At 36.3% G+C, this 23,132-nt stretch overlaps 2 protein-coding genes across 2 annotated transcripts in view; one reads left to right on the forward strand and one right to left on the reverse strand.

The window, feature by feature from the left end:
• Positions 1-5: 5 nt before the first annotated feature.
• Positions 6-18,819, forward strand: LOC121388413 (AFG3-like protein 2; the record flags this gene model as incomplete). The annotated part of the gene is made up of 15 exons (XM_041519722.1): positions 6-47; positions 1,114-1,188; positions 3,578-3,702; positions 4,547-4,634; positions 5,653-5,750; positions 6,227-6,467; positions 7,247-7,400; positions 7,982-8,111; positions 8,510-8,607; positions 9,333-9,443; positions 10,479-10,675; positions 12,609-12,728; positions 13,956-14,150; positions 16,298-16,412; positions 18,124-18,819. Coding segments are annotated over 15 exons (1,923 nt in total), but the record flags the coding sequence as incomplete, so codon positions are not given.
• A 1,241-nt stretch (positions 18,820-20,060) lies between these two features.
• LOC121388716 (protein Jumonji-like) overlaps positions 20,061-23,132 on the reverse strand; it is a 40,065-nt gene continuing 36,993 nt past the window's right edge. Inside the window, exon 22 of the mRNA XM_041520183.1 lies at positions 20,061-22,649. Within this exon, the coding sequence (XP_041376117.1) occupies positions 22,545-22,649 (105 nt within the window). The 3' untranslated portion in view covers positions 20,061-22,544. The remainder of the gene's footprint in view (positions 22,650-23,132) is intronic.

The following is a 23,132-nucleotide window of genomic DNA, read 5'->3' on the forward strand; positions in this document are numbered from 1 at the left end:
AAATCACATGGAAGGAGTTTGTCTCAAATTACTTGTCTAAAGCTATAGTAAGTATGGGTTTAGTAATAAAGGTATCACTCGGCAGATGGCTAGATCGATAGTCCTTCCCACATGGAACTCTTTTTTTCATACAATGGAATTTACTACAAGTTATTTATTCCTGAGCCAGTTGTTTTTTAAATTTCACACAAAAATAGTAAAAAAAAATGTTATTTCCAAAACACTTTTATTTTCCTTCTTACGTCAAACCAAATTGAAATTATTTACAAAAAAACCTATGTTTTTGTAGGATGGTGGACCGACTGAATTAGCCAGCTTTTATATAGTGCTAGATAAATCTGTCGGACTCTAGGGTTAGATCATTATTCATGTTTTTGTAGGATGGTGGACCGACTGAATTAGCCAGCTTTTATATAGTGCTAGATAAATCTGTCGGACTCTAGGGTTAGATCATTATTCATGTTTTTGTAGGATGGTGGACCGACTGAATTAGCCAGCTTTTATATAGTGCTAGATAAATCTGTCGGACTCCAGGGTTAGATCATTATTCATGTTTTTCAGAAGTTTGTTCAATTATTTATTCCCCATGTTGTCATTTCACGCAGTCATTGTTTTAAAAATATTTAAACAAATTAATATTTTCAACTTTATATGTTTATTATTAAGTTGTTAGTTACATTTTTATGTTGTTGCATAATGTGAACTGTATTTTTCCACGTATGATTAAATGAGCTTGTAAGTGAAATATTTATGAATTGTTCTAGAATAAACAAACTGTAGCTTACAAAATGAATGTTCTGTTACTGTAATTAAAGGGGCAAGAAAAAGAATCAATCACTGTCAATCTATCCTTTCATTATCTCTTTAATCTATATAAACCTTGGCCCTCACAAAAAAAACCAATTAAATTATCCTATAATTATAACGCATTATGAATCTGCTTATCTTAAAAGTCATTAAATGTAGTGAACATAAGATAAAAATGGAATATATTCACATACTCAGGGGACTAGCTTCATTTGAATTTTACTTTTCCTCTCAAGCGTTGGATTTTTATCTCCTCATTATCTCTTTAATGTAAATATTGCAGTCATTGTGTCATGTTATTTATAGGTAGAAAAACTTGAAGTCGTCAACAAGAAATGGGTGCGGATCAAGCTTGTTCCTGGTACGCAGATCGATGGGTCGGTAAGTTTGCCAGTGGAATGTTTGTGTGCTATATTTTGAAATCATCTGATCCTTGGCTTAACTGGTGCGGCTAATGTGTATTAGTGTTCAAATGCAAACCTTGCAAGGCTTGATATTGACAGAGACTTAGACTTGTATACAGTTTTAATGTGCTCCTATACCTCTATGGTTTCGAACACGCCTACCCCGAGTCCGGCCTCCAATATGATCGGTGGTCTGACTCGGGGCAGGAATTGTCAGATAACCTGGGATTAATCCAGGATATTTTGGCAGGATGCCATGTCTGATTAGATTGTGGAAATTAGAGGCAGTAAATCATACTTGGATATATTTACAGGTTACTAAATGATGCAGTACACCACAGTTAAATTAATTTATTAGAACAGACATAATTAAATGCATATACTGGGATTTTTTAGTATGAAAATTGGGAATTTTCAGTGTCAGTTTTGTTTTGGAAGGGGCCCATGTTTAGACCCACAGAACACCTGACTAAATCCTTTCAGGGAGCCAGGATTTCTGCTAGAGGGTAAAAAGGGTATCGCGTCATACCCAAAAGGTTTGCAGATTTAATTTTTTTAAGTTAACCTTTTAACAAAATTAATTACTCTTATCATTACTGTTGTGATTTTCTTAAAGGGACATTCCTGAGTTTGCTGCAATTTTAAAGATGTTATCGACTAACTGAGACTTTTTAACAATTGTAATTACATACCAAATACATTTTTGTGGATAAAATATTAGTGGCTATATATATTAAATGTGTTTCTGATCGTACTAGATTAAATTTCATTTTATTTCCAATTTTTTTTTTTTCATACATACAAAATTATTTTAAGACAAAATCCAGCTTGGGCTTCTTACAAATATTAACACGACCAAAAACACATTGAATATACACACATTGATATTCTAAACAAGAAAATATATTTAATATGTAAGCTTAATCGTAAAAATATTTTATTAGTCGGAAACATAATACAATGCAGTAAACTCAGAGATGTCTCTTTAACCCTAACCCTAAACGTAATCCATTTTCATTCTGGGGGTGGCCCCCAATATCTCCTGTTGACTGTGGTTGCATTCAATTCCATAGTGCCATACCCAAAAATTTCTTTCTGGCAGAAACACTGGGAGCACGTATTAAATGTCTCTCGAAGTGTACAATATGTTTCCTGATAATCAACTCCACAAGCAGCTTTTACTGATCCATTGCAATTTTGACAGTATTAACGTAATAAATCTTATTTTTTAATCCATATTTGTCTTGAGTCTTCCACATTGCTGTTGAGAAAGTTATAACTTAAAGGTCTACAGGATAGCACATACCATGGCCTTTGATACACTAGTTGTGGTGCACTGGTTCGTTGAAACAAGAAATTGCTGAAAACAAAGTTTTATCAGATGATTTTTATTATCTGTTCAATCAAAGAAAAATTATTTTTTGAGACCTCAGAATAGAATTTTTTTTTTTTTAAAGTTCAGTGTATGTACCGTATATCGCTGTGTATTAGCCGACTTTTTGATACAAAATTTATCAAGTCAAAGGCTGGGGTCGGCTTATCTAAGGAGTCAACATTTTATTGGAAATGTAAAGTTAGAATAGTGACGTCACGGCTTGACTCGATCTATTGTCATTATTGTGCTCTGCATTTCCGCTTTCATAAAGGTTCAATATTGCATTTTAACACAAGCTATTACAAATAAAAGATATTAAAATTGTATATATATGTTCATCTTTAATAAATGTTGGTGTTTAAAAGTTATTTAGTAATATTTATCTGTTTAAACAACAATAAATGGTGACCGATCAAAACAATTTCGGAAAACTTCGCAGGTCACGTGTCATTACAAAACTGCTTACTAAACCGTGAACACGTTAATTGTTCCAGCTTCATTTGTTTTTGTTTGTCGGCTTGGGATTAATCGACATGGGTTGGTTGGGTATGGTAGGGTATAGCCGACTACATGTAGTAATGAAAAGACCGATTAGCACAATCAACAATGCAAACAGTCACTGTGTTTTTAACGTGTGGCTGCAATCAAGAATGTTTAGGTATATTTCGCTATCTTGGTACTTATATTTTACGAGAAATAAATTAACCGGACACCGTTTCTATAAACAGAAATCGGCTACTGCTTCCGGATAAGTTTGCTGTGACAAATGACGTTTGAAAGCAGATGTACTTTGTCATTTTGTAGACCACACAGACATCTGACTTGGTTAGTTTTATATAGGGGGGTCGGCTTATATACAAGGTCTATAATTTTAAAGCCGATTTGGAGGGTGAAACTAGGGGGTCGGCTAATGCATGGAGTCGGCTAATACACAGCGATATACGGTATAACAAAATGCACTGACTCCTTAGATTTGATAATATATTTTCAGAATACTATTTGGTTCAACATTGGCAGTGTCGAAGCATTTGAGCGGAACCTGGAAAATGCACAACTCGAGATGAACATGGAGCCATCTAACTTCGTGAACGTCGTGTACAAAACAGAAACAGAGATGTGAGTGTTCAGCTGATAAGTAGAGGGAAAGATTTGCTAATAATATAAAAAATATACTGAACATGGCTATAATAAAAACACCAAGGGCTGAATTTGCAAAGCCTGTTTATGTCTTACACACCTGTAACGCCATACATTTACAATGCTTAAACATCCGTTTATGTCTTACACACCTGTAACTACATACATTTACAATGCTTAAACACCTGCATTTAAGAAAAACAGGCTTCGTAAATTCAGTCCCATTTTTATATTGGCAAATTCAAACCTGCTACTCTGATTCACATTTCATTATGTATCTACTTGTACAACATTTTTGGTATCACTTTTAATGTTCTCAATTGTGTCAGTGGAACTAGATGTATTTAATGCAGATATGGTGGGTTATTTCAAATAATTTTTTAACTTAAATGTGTTATTTTATTTTTTACCAATATTTTATATATTCACTGGGGTATTCTGGGAGAGGATAGTAATATACTCCACATCCTTCTCGGTTCATTAGATGAGTCAGTTTCCCATTCCAACCAGTGCCCCACCACTGGTATATCAAAGGCCATGGTATGTGCTGCTAATGAATAAATGTAGTGGGTTTCCTATGAAGACATTGTGTCAGAATTATCAAATGATTGACATCCGGTAGCCGATGATTAATAAATGAATGTGCTCTAGTGGTGTCGTTAAACAAAAACAAAAAACTTGGAATGGTCAGGGCCGTATCACCATTAGGGTCAGCGCCTGTCCTATGTCATTATATATGAATGGCCTCTCCGCCCAGTGCCAAATTCTGCCTCCACCAGTTGAAATCGACTTAAATGTAATACTGTGTGTTTAAAACTTTCAGTGGATCTTTGGTGTTGTCGTCTCTTAACTTCATTCTGCCTCTGGCTCTGTTGTTCTGGCTGATTCGGCGATCATCAAGCATGCTACAGGTAGGTTTATGTCTTACGCTATCATGATTTTAGTTGACAGTTCCAAGTGGAGTTCAAAATTCCAAGTTTCTAAAATATCTGAGTTTCTGGTTATTTCTTCTTCTTCTTTTTTCTTCTTTTTTTATTTGACTTACGCTGTCATGATTTTGTGTGACATGTGAAAAGGATATTTTGACAGTATCATGAGTCACTTGTTTGTCAAGGAGTATATTATTTACGACTTCTTTTTCATGTGTTAACACGATCTTGCTTCAAGTGAAACAAGGAAGTGTTAAGTTCAATGGCCATAAGCTGTTACCCCTGATAATAGAAAATGCTTGCCTTTTCTTTAGCTGTTGGTATATTAGGATAAGGAAATGTTTTATTTAACGACGCACTCAACACATTTTATTTTCGGTTATATTATGCGTCGGACATATGGATAAGGACCACACATATATTGCGAGAAGAAACCCGCTGTCACCACTTCATGGGCTACTCTTTTCGATTAGCAGCAAGGGATCTTTTATATGCACCATCCCACAGACAGGATAGCACATACCGCAGCCTTTCTTATACCAGTTGTGGTGCACTGGCTGGAACGAGAAAAAGCCCAATGGGGACCGATGGGGATCAATCCCAGACCGACCGCACATCAAGCGAGCAATGTACCACTGAGCTACGTCCCACCCCATTAGGATAAGTTAATAGAGTTGGGGGGGGGGGGGTGCACTCTATGGGAGAGGTCAGGTTAAGTATTTATGAAAATAGAAAGTATTTTTTTATTCCTCTAGAGAAGAAGCCTGATTAGCTTGTCTCAATGTTGAAAGAACTTATTTGATGAACAGTATACTCATTTGGTTATTGCTGTCAGTGGTGCACAACTAGTATATTAAAAAAACATGGTTTGTGCTGTCATGTAGGGCGGATACCTTGCTAGTCTTCAGAAATAGACCAAGTGTTCAATCATCATATGTTTGACACGTAATAGCTACTGACTAACCTATGCGTTGACACTTCTTTCTTTCTTTTCCTGTAGGGCGGTCGCCCAGGAACCAGAGGAGGTGCTGGTGGAATATTCGGCTTTGGTCAAACAACGGCCAAGATTATCAAAGAAGATATTGGTGTTAAATTCAGGTAAGTTAAATTACTCAATAGTTGAGATCACTATATTTTACTGAGATCACTATATTTTACTGAAAACACTTTAATTTATTTTTAATATAACTATATTGTAATGAGATAACTATATTGTACTGTGATCACTATATTGTATTGAGATCATAGATAATATTGAGATAACTATATTGTATTGAGATCATTATAGTACTGAGATCAGTATATTGTATTGAGATCATTATATTACTGAGATCAGTATATTGTATTGAGATCATTATATTATATTGAGATCATTATATTGTATTGGGATTACTATATTGTAATGAGATCACTATATTTGACTGAGATCACTCTATTTTACCGAGATCACTTTATTGTAACGAGATCACTTTATTGTATTGAGATCACTATATTGTACTGGAATTACCATATTGTATTGAGATCACTATAATTGTATTGAGATCTCTATATTGTACTCGGTCCACTGTTTTCAGAGATGTGGCTGGATGTGAGGAAGCGAAGATTGAAATCATGGAGTTTGTCAACTTCCTGAAGAACCCTCAGCAGTACATTGACCTTGGGGCAAAGATCCCTAAGGGAGCCATCCTCACTGGTCCCCCGGGGACTGGCAAGACCATGCTGGCCAAGGCCACAGCCGGAGAGGCCAACGTTCCTTTCATCACAGTGTCAGGATCAGAGTTTCTCGAGATGTTTGTCGGCGTCGGCCCATCTAGGGTAAGGTATATGGAGAGAGGCTCTCTCAGGACTTTGGTTACGAAAGGCTGGATATTACTGATAATTCATGCTGAGTGATGAGTGTTGTGTGGATTTCCAAACTCAGTATGAGGATGTATTCACCATTTTTGGACTAAAATCTTGAAACTTCTCTTTACTAACTTTGATTCTTTTCCATTTTCTGCTCACCTGAAACTTATGTGTTGATTAATTGAAATCTCCCAAAATTTATTTATCTGCTTTATTTGTTTATTTACTTGTATATCTATCTGTCTGTCTGTCTGTCTGTCTGTCTGTCTGTCTATTTACTAACTTATTTATTTATTCAGGTCTTTAGATTCCATCAAAGTCTGACAATAAACATGCTCAAAATACATGTGCCCAAAATAATCACGCCCAAGTTCTATACAAACCTGCTGACCTCAAAATATTTCACCTTAAAACCACTGAAATGTTACATTTAATTACAGTAATATAAATTGAAATGCATTTCTGAATATTGACAATGCTCCAGCAGCTGTTAATGACAATACTGAACTAAAATGACCTTTCTGCGCTCAAAAAAGACAAAAAAGTCCCTGCTGTGCCCAAATTAGTGAGATCTAAAGCCTTGTTATTTATCAATCACTTTATTTATTACTTTATTATTTATTTATTTATCATTTTATTTATTTTATCTAATTATGTAATAATTATCTATTTACTCACTTAATATTTGTATTGGTTTATTTATTTGGAATAATTACGAGGCCATGCTGACTTGATGTGTTTGAATCTAGGTGAGAGACATGTTTTCCATGGCGAGGAAGAATGCTCCGTGCATCCTGTTTATTGATGAGATTGACGCGGTGGGGCGAAAGCGCGGAGGTCGGAGTTTTGGAGGACAGAGTGAACAGGAGAACACACTCAACCAGCTTCTCGTCGAGATGGATGGTGAGTAATCGAGATGGATGGTGAGTAATCGAGATGCACGGTGAGTAATCGAGATGGATGTGAGTAGTGATGTCCTCCAGGGCTTGTAGAATTTTCAAAAAAGCAGTGATTTTCAAAATCCACTAGCCATGGTTAAAAATCTACTATCACTACTTCTGTGTGTTCTGGAAATTTGTACCCCCCCCCCCATGTCCAAAGCACTTTATAATCACTATTAATAGTTATTAACATATAATCATTGAATACCAGTGTAAACAGCATAGCTACAGTATTTAGTAGGGTTTAATTGTTTGAATTAAATTCACTGTGCACTGTGTTCTTATTGCAAACTGTATCAACTTCCATATTCATATGATACCTTTTATCTGACACCCAATAGTAAATTTTCCTATTTCCAGGCTATGGATTTTCGAAGCTATCTTAGCGCTTCGAAATCGTCAAACTATTGTAGGCTATGACGACATTACAGCACACGCCATAGCTTACGATGATTTTGTGATATCGTTGCACTAAGATAGCTTTGAAAATATGGTCCCTGGTGTGTTGTTAAACATTCATTAACTAATGACTAATCACTTCAGGATTTAACACCCAGAGTGGTGTTGTGGTGCTGGCAGCCACCAACCGGGTTGACATCCTTGATAATGCACTGCTCAGACCCGGTCGCTTTGACAGACAGATCTTCGTGGCGTCTCCTGACATCAAGGGCAGGTAACTCTTAAGAGGAAATTTTCTTTTCGGTGATGGACATTTAGGTGGGGTTTTTTTATGGTTGGGGGTGGGGTTAATTCACAGAAACCCTGTTACAGTAAGATCTGTCCCCAACCAGGGTGAATATAAAGGACAGGTGGTCAACAATGGACTGCATTTGCATATTTTTATATTATTACATAGACCAGATGATGTGATAAATGCAGGTTTTTAACATGCTTTACAGTTTAGAGAAAGTAAGAAACAAAATCTGCTGTTGTCACATAGGCTACTCCTGCTGATAAAGTAGCAAGGGATCTTTTATATGAGCTCCATCTAATTATTGACCTGGTTAGATGCATTTTTTATATACTGCTACCTCTAATAAACTTCTGCCATGTTTTTTTCCGTTTCTGCAGAGCATCAATCTTCAAGGTTCACTTGAAGCCATTAAAGACGGAGGTGAACAAGGCAGAACTTGCCAAGAAGATGGCCGCTCTGACGCCTGGCTTCTCTGGTAGGTGCCTAGATCATTGTCTTGGTTTTCTCATATAATAAATGTAAAGATTGACAGTGCTAGTACTAGGACTTAACCGTTGGTCAGTTCATTTCATTTATAGTAACTGTTATTTTCATGTTTTTATCCAATTACGGTTCAAGCACGCTGTCCTGGGCACACACCTCAGTTATCTGAACAGTCTGTCCACGACAGTAGATTAATGATTAGTTGTTAGTGGTTAGTGAGAGAAAAGTTGGTGTAGTGCCCTTACAGCTACACATTGAGTTCTTTAACTCAGTCTGGGTAGGAGCCGGTACCTAGAGGTGAACCCAGAACCTACCATTTAACCTAAAGTCCGAGACTGGTTATGGTCATTTACCATCAGCATGTGTTGTTGATACAGTTACGGATTATTGTAGTTCTTTGATTAGCTGTGTGATGTTCGGACCAGTCCATTGCAGTTGGAGGGGAAGCCCTTAGATCAGAGGACAAAGTTATGTATTTATGAAAAGAAAACGAAAAAAATTCTTCACTTGGAGAGTTTTGAATGTAGGAATCTTTTGCGTAGATTAAATATGGTCATTATTATATGTTGCAAAAATTATAAATCTAATTGAACTAGGTTACATGTGTGATAAATCCAGTGTTCTTGTTCCATCTTTGTTTACATAACTTTTAAGAAGGTGATGTGATAATGAACGGAATGTAAAAATAAAATAGAAATAAATAATTGTCAACTTCAGGTGCTGACATTGCCAACGTATGTAATGAAGCTGCATTGATAGCTGCCCGTGATCTGAACAAAACAATCGAGCACAAGCATTTCGAGCAGGCCATCGAGAGAGTGGTCGCCGGTAGGTAGAAGAGTGGTGTATCTCCCATTCATAATCAGTCAATCAGAATATGTCACTCGAGACTTTGATTCTTATTAAATTTGTCACATGCATACATAAAACTCAAGTTTTCCAAGCAACTAAATTTAAAGGGACAATCCTGAATTTGTTGCAGTTGTAAGATGTTTCTGACTAACAGCCTTTTCAACAACTAAAGTTACATGTACAGTACATTTGCTTGTTCAGAGTATCAGTGTCTGTATATCCAATGTGTTTCTCTTTGTCGTAATGTTGGTAGTAGCTAAAGGTTTTATTTTTCTGTTATTTTATTATACAAACAAAATTGTTTGGAGGTAGAATCTAGTCTTGGCTTCTAGAAACATTGAGGTGATCAGAAACACCTTGAATAAAGAAACACTTGTACTCTAATCAAAGTGCATTTTATGTACAGTATAATTTGAGTGATTGATAATGCTCAGTAAATGGAAACATGCAGGACTCACCCTGTGCATTGACGAATTAGCCAATAGCTTCTTTTTTTATATATACAAAATGACTACAACATTTAATCTTTGGATAATTAAATATTCCTTAAATTATCCACATTTTAATCATTTCCAAGGAGTTGCAGTACTACATCTGAAAAGTGGCTGCACCAAAATGTGAGCCGTGAAACATAGACAGTAGCCGCAAACACAGGATAGTTCCTTTAATAGAATTTTATTTCATTTATTATTTTAAAATGTCAGTTGTGTATCCAAAGACTGAAAATAGTTGGTAATTATGAAAGTATTTGAAGATTGTAATGCATATTCAATTTAAATGTCATGATAGCTCTTGGTGAGGCCCTGGACCTTTTCTAACGCATATTTATAGGATATTAAATGATTTTCTATTTCATATCATGTTTATGTCCTGTTTGAGCTGATTTTCAGTTGTCATATAGTGGGACGTATCACTTTGATATGTATCAAGATATTTTTAAATCATATTGGTAATAATTACTCGTAACAATTGATGTGGTAGTTGAATGATATATATGTTTACTTTATTGAGGTATGGAGAAGAAAACTCAAGTACTGCAGCCAGAGGAGAAGAAAACTGTGGCGTACCACGAGGCAGGCCACGCAGTCACCGGGTGGTTCCTCGAACACGCAGACCCACTCCTCAAAGTGTCCATCATCCCCAGAGGAAAGGGACTCGGCTACGCACAGTATCTCCCCAAGGAACAGTATCTATACTCCACTGAACAGGTGACCTACTCTTAGAATACTCACATTCACTAGCTCAATCTCATGATCAGATAACAGTATCTGTACTCCACTCAACAGGTGACCTACTCTTAGAATACTCTCACATTCACTAGCTCAATCTCGTGATCAGATAACAGTATCTGTACTCCACTCAACAGGTGACCTACTCTTAGAATACTCTCACATTCACTAGCTCAATCTCGTGATCAGATAACAGTATCTGTACTCCACTCAACAGGTGACCTACTCTTAGAATACTCTCACATTACTCAACAGGTGACCTACTCTTAGAATACTCACATTCACTAGCTCAATCTCCTGATCAGATAGCAGTATCTGTACTCCACTCAACAGGTGACCTACTCTTAGAATACTCGCATTCACTAGCTCAATCTCGTGATCAGATAGCAGTATCTGTACTCCACTCAACAGGTGACCTACTCTTAGAATACTCTCACATTGACTAGCTCAATCTCGTGATCAGATAGCAGTATCTGTACTCCACTCAACAGGTGACCTACTCTTAGAATACTCACATTCACTAGCTCAATCTCGTGATCAGATAGCAGTATCTGTACTCCACTCAACAGGTGACCTACTCTTAGAATACTCTCACATTGACTAGCTCAATCTCGTGATCAGATAACAGTATCTGTACTCCACTCAACAGGTGACCTACTCTTAGAATACTCTCACATTGACTAGCTCAATCTCGTGATCAGATAACAGTATCTGTACTCCACTCAACAGGTGACCTACTCTTAGAATACTCTCACATTGACTAGCTCAATCTCGTGATCAGATAACAGTATCTGTACTCCACTCAACAGGTGACCTACTCTTAGAAAACTCTCACATTGACTAGCTCAGTCTCGTGATCAGATAACAGTATCTGTACTCCACTCAACAGGTGACCTACTCTTAGAATACTCTCACATTGACTAGCTCAATCTCGTGATCAGATAACAGTATCTGTACTCCACTCAACAGGTGACCTACTCTTAGAAAACTCTCACATTGACTAGCTCAGTCTCGTGATCAGATAACAGTATCTGTACTCCACTCAACAGGTAACCTACTCTTAGAATATTCTATACATCCAATAGTCGATGATTAATAAATCAATGTGCTCTAGTGGTGTCGTTAAACAAAACAAACTTTACTCTTAGAATACTCTCATATTCACTAGCTCAATCTTGTGATCAAGGAACATTTTGTTCAATATCGAGTCACAATTTGTAAGTTTTAGAGATCTCTACACAATTCTAAACATTAAATAGTAGCTGCTAATCAATTTTCAATCGATAACAACTGCTGCTAATCAAAAATTTTAAAACTAAATATTCCCTCGTGATGTTCAGATAATCTACTAATGTGATGATCGAGTATAAAAATTAGTAATCGATTGTCGTGCAAAATGTTAACTGTAATTGTTTCTATAGTTTATATGATTACGTCAATTTAAATATGCTGGGGTTGATGTTTGTTTTTATATATACATGGAAAAATATGTTAAATAGTTATTAAAGGTAATGTTGATCTGTAGGGGTCTATCCAGGTGAACATGACAATAGTTGCGTTGTTCTTATAATTCAAATCCTTTTTATATTCAAAACGTCCCGTAATAAGAGGCATCCGGTTTAGAGAGATTAAGTTCTATACTAATTTATAAAAAGGAACTCTGTAAAACGACCTGTTTTGAGGAAATTCTGGTTTAGAGAGGGTCCGGTCTTGAGAGGTTTCACTGTAATTCTAATCGATTGTGTAATTGAAAGTTGACAGGTTTGTGCAAATCAATTATAACTATCGTTCAACTGATTACCATCAATAATATGTTTGCATTGTAATGTGTGGAACATGCTGTGAAATGGTTGGCAATACAAATAAACATGTTTGTAAACATTGTAATGTAATTTCTTTCTTTAATATTCAGCTACAAGACCGAATGTGCATGATGCTGGGAGGTCGCGTCTCAGAACATATCTTCTTCAATCGCATCACCACAGGAGCACAAGATGACCTTGCAAAGGTCACACAAAGTGCCTATGCACAAGTGAGTAAATATAAGTGCTATAAATAGAGTTCACTAAAAAATTACGTTTTTGTAATAAGACATCTTTGTACATTAAATTACAAAATTTACTTGTTACATTTAATTGGATTTATTACATTTTACCTGTGTCGTGGTTAGGTCATAGGCTGGTAGGTACCGGCTCCAACCCAGAGCGAGTTTTAATGACTCAAATGGTAGATGTAAGACCACTACACCCTCTTTTCTCTCACTAAAAACTAACAACTAACCCACTGTCCTGGACAGACAGCTCAGGTAGTTGAAGTGTGTGCCCAGGACAGTGTGCTTGAACCTTATTTGGATATAAGCACGAAAATAAGTTGAATTAAAAATATATGTATATATATATTACATTTAATTTTTTTATTTTAACATCAAAAATGTTATTAAAAGTTTCTAAATTAAAATGTACAGTGTGAGTTGTTAATTTGTTTTTGCATATGTTTTTTTCCTTTTAACCCTCAATTACATTCATCAGTGGATTTGTTCTAAGACCATTTTCGTCCAGCTGTTTCTTTGATGTCTTCCACAAGAGTTTTCATTGGATTGTGCTGTATCTTGGTACAACGATCCTCTGCGACAGCTTTAACAAAGTGTTAGATCATTGGGAAATTTTTAATTTAAATATTTTAAATTAAATTTTAAGACTTTAAAAACAAATTTGGCAAAAGAGAGTGATGATGATCATAGAGCTTGGTGCATGTACAGACATTTCCTTTCGGTTTCCACGCTAATGCTGATGCATAGCTTCTGTACTCTGACTTCAGTGGACTTGGTTTGAGTTTGGAGTTTTCCTTCTCCTAGGAGAGTTCTCTTACAAGGATTCTGAGCCTCTCCAGCCCAGTTTTGATTTTGGAGTTTGCCTCTCCTAGACAGTTGTCTTTCTTAACTCACGTCCTCTGTCTGTCCAGTCCATATTAGTCTAGTCTCTACCCTTTGACCAGTCCAGCTTGGGTGACCCCACCAGGAGCTGATACTCCAGCTGGCATAACTCTCCGAGTCATTGAGACATGCAAGATACCTCACCACATCAAGGAATGGATCATAAGATGGCAAAAGAATTCTTTTAAACATTACCATTGCTCGACAGCTAATACAAATACATTTTTCATGTTGGATGGTCATTCTTTCATTCATTCATTCATTCATTCATTCACCCATTTGCTCATTCATTCAAACATATTCTGGACTAAGCTCTATACACTGCAGGTTGTACACTATGGTATGAATGAGCGTGTAGGCCAGCTGTCGTTCGAGATGCCGAGGCCTGGCGAGATGGTGTTTGACAAGCCGTACAGCGAAACCACAGCCATGATGATCGACGAGGAGGTTCGCAAGATTGTGAAGGTCGCCTTCGAAAAGACAATGCAGCTGTTGACCAAACACAAGGAAGACGTGGAGAAGGTGAGACACCCAGAATATCGATCACTTATAGTCCGAACCAAACTGTTAGCAACTACGATAAATTACTCTCCTACCTTTAATTACTCTCCTACCTTTAATTATCATTACATTTTCTCCACTTTTTGTCCAGACACAAATCGTGAAAAAAACCCATTACAGTGACACATATTCCACATACAAGACTAATGATGTCATCGATATCGACTTCGCTGAGATTGTGTAGGGCAAAATACATGCATTTTTCTGCCGTCTGCCATTATGCTTGTTTATGGAATACTCTTCAAGACGTCATGACGTGTGCTAAGGTATAAAGCACTTGTCCAGTTAATTACATTACATGCTTGGGAGGCTTTCACCCCTCTTGAAGAGTATTCCACAAAAAAGCAAAATGGCTTAAGGTGAAAAATTGCATGTGTTTTGTCTCAGGAGATCTTAACGAAGTCGATATAGGTGGTATGGCTTCAGTCTTAATATGTGGAATTCATGTCGATGTAATGTTGTTTTTTCACGATTTATGTTTGGACAAAACGTGCAGAAAATCTAATGATAATTAAAGGTAGGAGAGCGATTTATCGTAGTTGTTAACAATTTGGTGCAGACTTTAGATCATGTAGATCATATAGAATGGTGTACGGTAGTATTAGAAACCGACCTGAGCTTCATGCCTTTGTTACGGTGTTTTCTAACTAACAGAGCCTTTTTAATGACTGAAATGTAGCCAAACCTGCTCCACCTGCCACCTGTGTTAAGCAGCCACCTGTGTTAAGAGGCCACAGTTTTGTCTCGCTTTTATGCAGTTAAAAAGGCACGATATAGGTATTACATTTTCATCAGTGGTAACCATAAAACTTAATGTTAAAATTTCATGTTTAGATCAGTTTCTTACAAACTTCAAATCCTGGGTTAATGAAAGTTGGTTTATAGTTGCACCTATGGAAATGAAATATATTGAATATATAAAGACAAAACTTGTAAACAAAACATTAAAAAAATAAAATTAATATGTAAACATCATGAATATAGTTCTATTACACTGTGATGCAGCCAATCAGATATGTTTAAATTAATCTCTCACTAGTGGAATATTGTTATGTGATACCAAAAATATCACATGGTGTTCTCTTGAATGGGTGTGTAAGAAAATAAATGTGGCGAGAAGTGAGTGGTAAAGTCCATTATTATTAATATGATTCAACATAACAGTTAATAATAATCATACGAAGCACACATGTAATAACAAGTGTAATGACATAATTTTGGGAAACGACATCAGAACATGACGTTGCTTCTCCAGTCCTAGCTCAAGACTGCATTTGAAATATGACGTCATTTCGTCATTTCCTTCAAGTTGTGGCTGAAACATTTTGAGTTGGGTTTTGTTATTCATAAAGAAAACAACAATAATAATATGGATAATAAAGAAATTATTACACTCGCGTGTGAGTCGTACTGATTTTACGAAACTCGTGTCAGGATTCATGTATTACACTCACTCACGCTCGGGCAATACAGGCTTGCAAGCGGGCCCTTATTTTCCTAATTTTCCTTATTTTTTGACAGCAGCCCTAATATTGCTTATTAAAGCTTCAAAATCCTAAAAAGCCCTAATTGTTTGGTGAAAATCCTAAATTTTCAAATTTGTAAATTTTTTCATAAATGCAACATAAAATAAGTGTTGGAATTAATTAAATCTAGCCTTAGTATACTTTCAGATAATGAATATGTTGAATTAATGTATTTCTCAGAAGACATCTTGGTGGTTATCAGTATCATATTCAGCATGGATTTGCACCATATCAGATTACTTTAATCTGGTTGGATTGATATGCTGAATATCGCTGTTGATGACCATTGGCATGATCTTCTGAGTTGGTAATTAGCTTTTGTATTTATGTTCTCCCTGGAGGTGAGTACAGAATGTTTTTCTTTTATATTGATTATTGAATTTCAGTCCTTATTTTTGTCCAAAAAGTCGAAAAATGGCCCTTATTTTTAAAGAATTTTGCCCTAAAAAAAGCCCTTATTTTTCACAAAATCTTGCTTGAAAGCCTGGCAATACAAAAATCCTGACACCCGTTTCGTAAAATCAGTACGACACGCAAGCTCGTATAATAATGTCTATGTATGTTTGCTGTGTTGCTTCACAGGTGGCGCAGAGATTGCTGGAGATGGAGAAGTTGGACAAGGATGACATGGTGATGCTGCTAGGCAAGAGACCGTTCGCCGAGAAGTCCACCTACGAAGAGTTCGTCGAGGGCACAGGTTCGTTATAGTCTGCCAGTCATAGAAATAGGCAGAATTTCCACTAGTCCACCGGGCAAATACATCTAGAAATCAACTTAACCGACAACATTTTCACTTGTCCAAATAAATAGTTTGTTTTATCATAGTACAAAGGCAATTATTTTAATTGCTCAAAATGAAACTTCATTGAACATTTTCACTTGTCCACTGGACAACCACCAATGTACATTTTGTTTGTCTGAGCAGATTTTCACTTGTCAGGACAAGTGCTATTTCAAACACTGTCTGCCTGAAATCAGTTCATGAATGATTTGACTGGTCACCGGTGTGGTCATTTGGTTTAACATAAAGTCTGGTGAACATTTGTAAAAACTTCTAAATAAACAGAATGACAGAAAGTAAAAATCATCAGTTACAACCAATTATATCTGCAATTGAGGACAAAATATGAGATGATAGTTAGTGGAAACAAAAGACAGAATGACCGTTCTGATCACGTAACAGATTTGGCGCCAAATAAGTGGGGGGTTTTCAAACGGAGACTGCCAAATTTGTAAATGTTTTCATTGCTCAAATAAAATATAACTTTTATTGTGTGTATTAAACATACAAATGGATACAAGTATGGGACAAAATAGAGGCTGTTAAAAATACTGTTAAATTATGTTATGGTAACTGTCGTAAATGTTTTGTCAATTGCTTTTTCGTACACAACGCGGCTTGTTTCCTTTGATTTTTTTATATGTGGAGATAGGTGCTGTAAAATATAGTAGGGTGCTGGAAAATATAGAGGGGCGCAGAAAAATAAAGGAGGGCGGAGAACATGAAAGGAGGGCAGCAAAATGCAACAGCTGGGTGGGCCGCCCCGCTTAAATGGAGCAGCGAGAACACTGTTAACATGAACCGGTCTTGTGAAAATTTTTCAGGTCTGGCTGAAATCAGCCAAGGCTTATCAAAGTTTAGACTCTAAACTATAACAGAACTTGGATAAACAGCGTGAAGTTAAACGATTGGAGACTGCAGATGTTTCGACTCTCAACTTTAGTAAGGACGGATCCTGATGTTAACTCAGCCCATTTGTCTGTTAGTGATGTTCCATTGATAGATTTAAACTGAAAATTTATCAGTTGGATTCTGATAACATGCAGATCGATTATAATTTTCCATAATCGATTGTTGCAGAAAATTGTTCCTATAATAATTTTTCATACAGTTTAGATGGACTTGATATAAATATGTTGGGTTTAGAATAGGTATTATTAAAGGAGTTTTTACAGTCAGTAATTTTATTGTTTTTGCCATAGTAATTTTATTGTTTTTGTCATTCCAATAGTCATTACATTCAGGGGTTTCCCCAGAGGCATATGGCGTGGGGGCCACTACGCCTTAGGTGTGTTAGTAAGTGCTTTGGCATCATGTAAGGGCCTTAAATCAATTACCTCTACGCTTTACTTGGCTATATGTGACAATCAACTGATGTAACAAGTTGTAAAACTTTACAGTACACAGGTATTCACACTTCTATTAGGTGAAACACGTCCTTCATACCTAATTAGGTGCAGGGCCCTCGGCACCCTCAGCACCCTTTCGTGTGACAACAGTTGATTGCTAATTGTCATAGATATCCTGGGGAAAGGTCTGACATTACATAGAATATATGGGAATCTTTCATTACTCTTTGTCTTGGGAGAAGTTAAAAAGTAACTTGATTGTACACGCTTATTTGTAGGATCGTTTGAGGAAGACACAACCCTCCCGAAAGGCCTGGAGAGTTGGAACAAGGAGCGGGATGAGGAAGCAGCCGACAAGGAAAACGGTATCGAGAAGGAAAAACTGGGCGGAAAAGTCAGCTTTACAGAATAACACAAATTACTAAATTATAAACGTAACTTTAACACAAGACACAACTAGTGACAATATCATGTATCCAGTTGGTGTTTTTTTTTACAGTCAGTAATGTTTCAGATGTCTTTGCCGTGCTGATACTCACTACGTTTCATTCATAGGAAACACAAACAATTGTTCTTAATGGCATGGCCAGTGTTCACCACCCATGTCTTGGGCGACTGTATCAACAGTTGTGCCAGCAACAGAAACTGGTAAGAATCTAAGCGTATACACACTTTATAAGATGGATGTGAATGTGATGCATATTGTGCTTTCTTCTATTTAATAACAGTGTACAGTGGACAATTGTTGGTTGTTTTTTCATTGGAACTGTTCCAAATCTATCGTGGACAACTAGAACCGGTTACATACACTCTGCGAAAATGAGGATACTTCACTAATTTGCATTTTATTAAAAAAATTAATATACTTGGGGTCGTGGGTGGGGGTATACATGTAATAGGAATGATCCAAAGCTATATAATTTGAATAAATAAATAAAATTGCTTGGGCAATGGACCAACTGGTCGAATAGGAAGGAATGTTTTATTTAAAGATATCTTGGATTATTGTATATTTAATCCTGATCATCCGTTTTTATCTGTTGTGCATAAACTTTTCATATTTTCAACTTCTTCTCCAAAACTACTTTACCTATTCTAACCAATCAAAGAAACAGTTTTGTTGGTGTTCGACATTTTGAAGACGATGTCGTACAGCTGCAGATTAGATACAATTGTTGTCTTTGTCAAGCAGACACCCATCTATTGCTATCAGAAATTGGAGAATACCTAACGAGCTACGAGGAATTGTAAATTATCAGTCCCAAGTGAATGAATGCTGTAAACACGAGCCTTTAGCGAGGGTTTTACAACATTCATTCGCGAAGGACAGATAATTTGTGACTCTTCATAGTGAGTTGGTTATTCTCTTTATTACCCATTGTCAATTTTAACTGATTTTAATGTAAAAATTCCTCTCTTTATTACCCATTGTCAATTTTAACTGATTTTAATGTAAAAATTCCTCTGCAGTCTACAACAAAGCCATCAGCCATTATGTCATATAATCTTATGCACATTACATGATGCAAGTGATGTTCTTTTTACAGCCAAATATTTACAGTATAAAATAATACAACTATAGTTGCATTAGAAAACCATTATTTTTCTGCTACTAATGCCACTGCTTATGAAAATATACCATTTCATGTTTATGAAACAACAGAGTCAAACATTTTCAGTAAATCTTTGTAGATAAAATTTGGCAGACATATTTCACAGCACGCCAAGGGCTAGAACTTTCGAATCACTAAATATTTCCCCCCCCCCCGTCCGGTTTTCATTAATTTGCATTTTTTGGTATATAACGTATGTGTAATCCGACTCATGAATGAAAACATTATATGAATGATAGGCAATTCCAGCCAAGACAATCAACCAACCAAACATTTATTTTTATGCTAGCCAATCGGTGGCTGTAGAAGCAATCTGCATACTGGGCATAGATTGAAAAAATATTAACCTGTATATTTGAGCCTATATGGATAATAACTGGTACTATCACTTCTCCGTCGATATTTGCTACATTTTTCCATTGGCAGCAAGGGATCCATACAGACAGGACAACACATACCATGACCTTTGATATACTAGTTATTGGGCACTGGTTGAGAGGAAGCAAAAAACCAGAATGGATATATATATCCATAGAAGATTAGCCAATTACTTTTACCATTGTCTCTTAAAGGCATGGGTGGGGGAAAAAACAAACAAAATAACCAATGACACAGTTTATTCACCAGAATGACAGTTTTACTGTTTGGTATATTCACAAATCTTGACATGGAGTCTTTAAGGAACTTGGCCGGTGTGTAAACAACACTCGACTGATGATTACAGATACTACACAACCTCACACTGATGTACACATGTATTTGATATGTCACTGCCAGGAGCACAAGAAAATCAACACTACTGGAGCAGAGCCTCATTCGATTTAGACCTGGGCCACTGTACACGTTTTTATAAAAACATTACAAGACTACTACATCTAAATTGGACTATGATGTCTTCATGGCAAAATTGTTATATAGGCTAAGATGTCTGTACACAAAAATTCTTTTTGTTTTTGTGCTGCCAGAAAAACTATTGTCTATGGTGATTTTTGCAAAACATTTCACAGCAAATTCAGAGTTAAAAAAAAAACCAAAACCTATATAGACCTTCCCAGTCTCTATGAACATTTGATTTGTAAATAATTTCACTTTTATTTGACTGAAGAAGAAAAGTAGAAGTGTTTTGGAAATAACAAAAAAACCAAAAACATTATTTTTGAGTGCAAAATTAAAAAACAATCTCTTCAGAAACAGATAAGATTGTAGTGCATACCAGTCCATAGTAAGAAAATGGTGTTCACTGCCAGGAAGGACTACAATAGTCAATAATCAGGATCCGACTTGAAACTTGAACACTGAAAAGCATATTTCTACCAAATAATGAATACATAAAGCTGAGCGAAATTTCCCATTCGGCCTGAACAGGATAAAACCCATATTCTACGTCATTAACTAGTTATTATCTTTATCCTGCAGTCCATAAACATTCAATTGAAAAGCTGTTATTTCAGCTACATTGTACGATGACCTAGAGGTCAAATGAGCAATAATCTGGCATCAGTGATCACATGTGTGATGTCAAAAGTCATAATCTGCTAGTATGCATTTATGAGTTTGCTTTAATTGGTCATAACTGGCCAATAGAAACAGTGGTTGCAGGATAAATTCAAATAAATGTACATATCTGTGATTTCTAATCTAACCGAAAGCAGATAGATCCAATCAAAACCCTGCTGGCATTAACTTGACACCAGCTTTATTTCAACTTATTTTCATGCATATATCCAAGGTTCAAGCATGCTGTCCTGGGCATACACCTCAGCTATCTGGGCTGTCTGTCCAGGATAGTAGGTTAGTTGTCAAGTGATAGAGAAGAGGGCACCTACCCACTGAGTCGTTAAAATTCGCTCTGGGTGGGAGCCGGTACCGGGCTGCAAACCCAGTACCTACCAACCTTATGTCCGATGGCTTAATCACGGCACCACATCAGCTAAACAAGCCACACGGTGTTTTTGGAATGGCTGATACCAATGGAAGGTCACCTGGTCATAAATGACAGATCTACTAATGGATTCTCAGGGCTGTACCCACCTACAGTGAGGGGGGGGGGTACCTACAGAAAGGGGGTGGTAGTACAAAAACAATCGGGGCATAGTAACAGAGATGCTTCCCTAGGTGGACAAAAACAATCGGGGCATAGTAACAGGTGCTTCACTAGGTGGACAAAAACAATCGGGGCATAGTAACAGAGATGCTTCACTAGGTGGACAAAAAAGGCTTTTTAATAAACTAAAAAAGGAAACGTTTTAAAGATTTTATTTGAGAGGTGCTACTCATCAACAAGTCATTACCCCCACCCCCCGGTATGACCCCCGGTTCTTCCGAAGCAGTGTAGACAGTAAGATAAGATTTTCATTTCATAGCAGTGAATTACATTATTTAGAATGATTAATCGCCTGATGAACATCTGATTTCAAAAATATACATTCTACAAAATATACAACTAGGAAATTTGATTATACGCTGTATGGGAAGCAATATCAAATGTAAATCAATAATTAAAATACTTGTACAAATCTGTAAAACTAGAGAGATGCCAGCATGAGGAATATGCCTCATTTTGCACAAACCCAGTTACAAAACGTGGTTCGGTTTGTTGGTCAGAGCCACTGCAGAGCACCTTGTGAGCAATAGACTCAAATTTCACACAGAAATTAATGTTACGATAATATTTGGCAGTGATCAGCAAATCGAAAAAAAACATTAAAAAAAACATCAGGTTCTCCATAATTACATTAATATACAAAAGTATAAAATGTTATTCCAGAATTAATCATCTGCAGTATTAATTTTCTATCTTACTGTTTGTTTGTGTATAGGGTTTTCTGTTTTCTTTTATTTCTTTGTATTTTTGCTTCCCCCCCAATTGAGGATTCAAAATACTGTACAGAAAAACCGGATGGGTCTCAACATAAGACTTTGAGAACATCATCATCTGCATCTATGTTTCACCATCTCATCATTTCTGTTTCTTCATTTGGTAGATTGAAGACATTCTAAGTAATGGTAATCTCTGGTTTCTTCACAAGGGACCAGAAGAAAATTGATGAGTATAAAAATCGTCATTTGAGCAACGCCATCTAGTCTTAAGATCTGCCATCTTGTTTTTTCAGTCTTTTCTTTGCTGCAGATTCTGTTGTACATCCCTCCTGTCTGGTCTGCACTCCATCCAAAACGGTCTTCATTTCTTCCTGGAATAAAGGAAAATGAACAAATATAAAGGCACTTTTCGAGAAATTAATATACTCTCTTTAATTTAGTTTAATATCAAACTGTTCTGACATATCTAGAGTGATTAATCTTTAATTGATATATCGTTATCTAAATCACTGTTTAGATGCGCATTTAATGTGGAGAGGCCAATGGCCTGTTTGCCAATCCATTTCTTTTGTAAAATAAATATTGTTTAAACCAGTTGCGCATTAAATTTGACATTTAAAATTGCAGAAAGGACCATCAGGTTAAATGAATAAAGTTATAAACTGCTGCCAGTTAACAAGTGCACTGCTAAATTAATATTAACTAAGGCTGTCTTTAATATGACCCAATAATTACACAGCATTCGAAAAAAGCACATATCCGTTTGTCCTGACAAGTGAAAATCTGCTAACACAAGCAACATGTATCATGGTTTTTGTTCAGTGGACAAGTAAAAATGTGCAATGCAGTTTGAT

The sequence above is a fragment of the Gigantopelta aegis genome, chromosome 14 (genome assembly GCF_016097555.1).
Source record: "Gigantopelta aegis isolate Gae_Host chromosome 14, Gae_host_genome, whole genome shotgun sequence".
Classification (NCBI taxonomy): domain Eukaryota; kingdom Metazoa; phylum Mollusca; class Gastropoda; order Neomphalida; family Peltospiridae; genus Gigantopelta; species Gigantopelta aegis.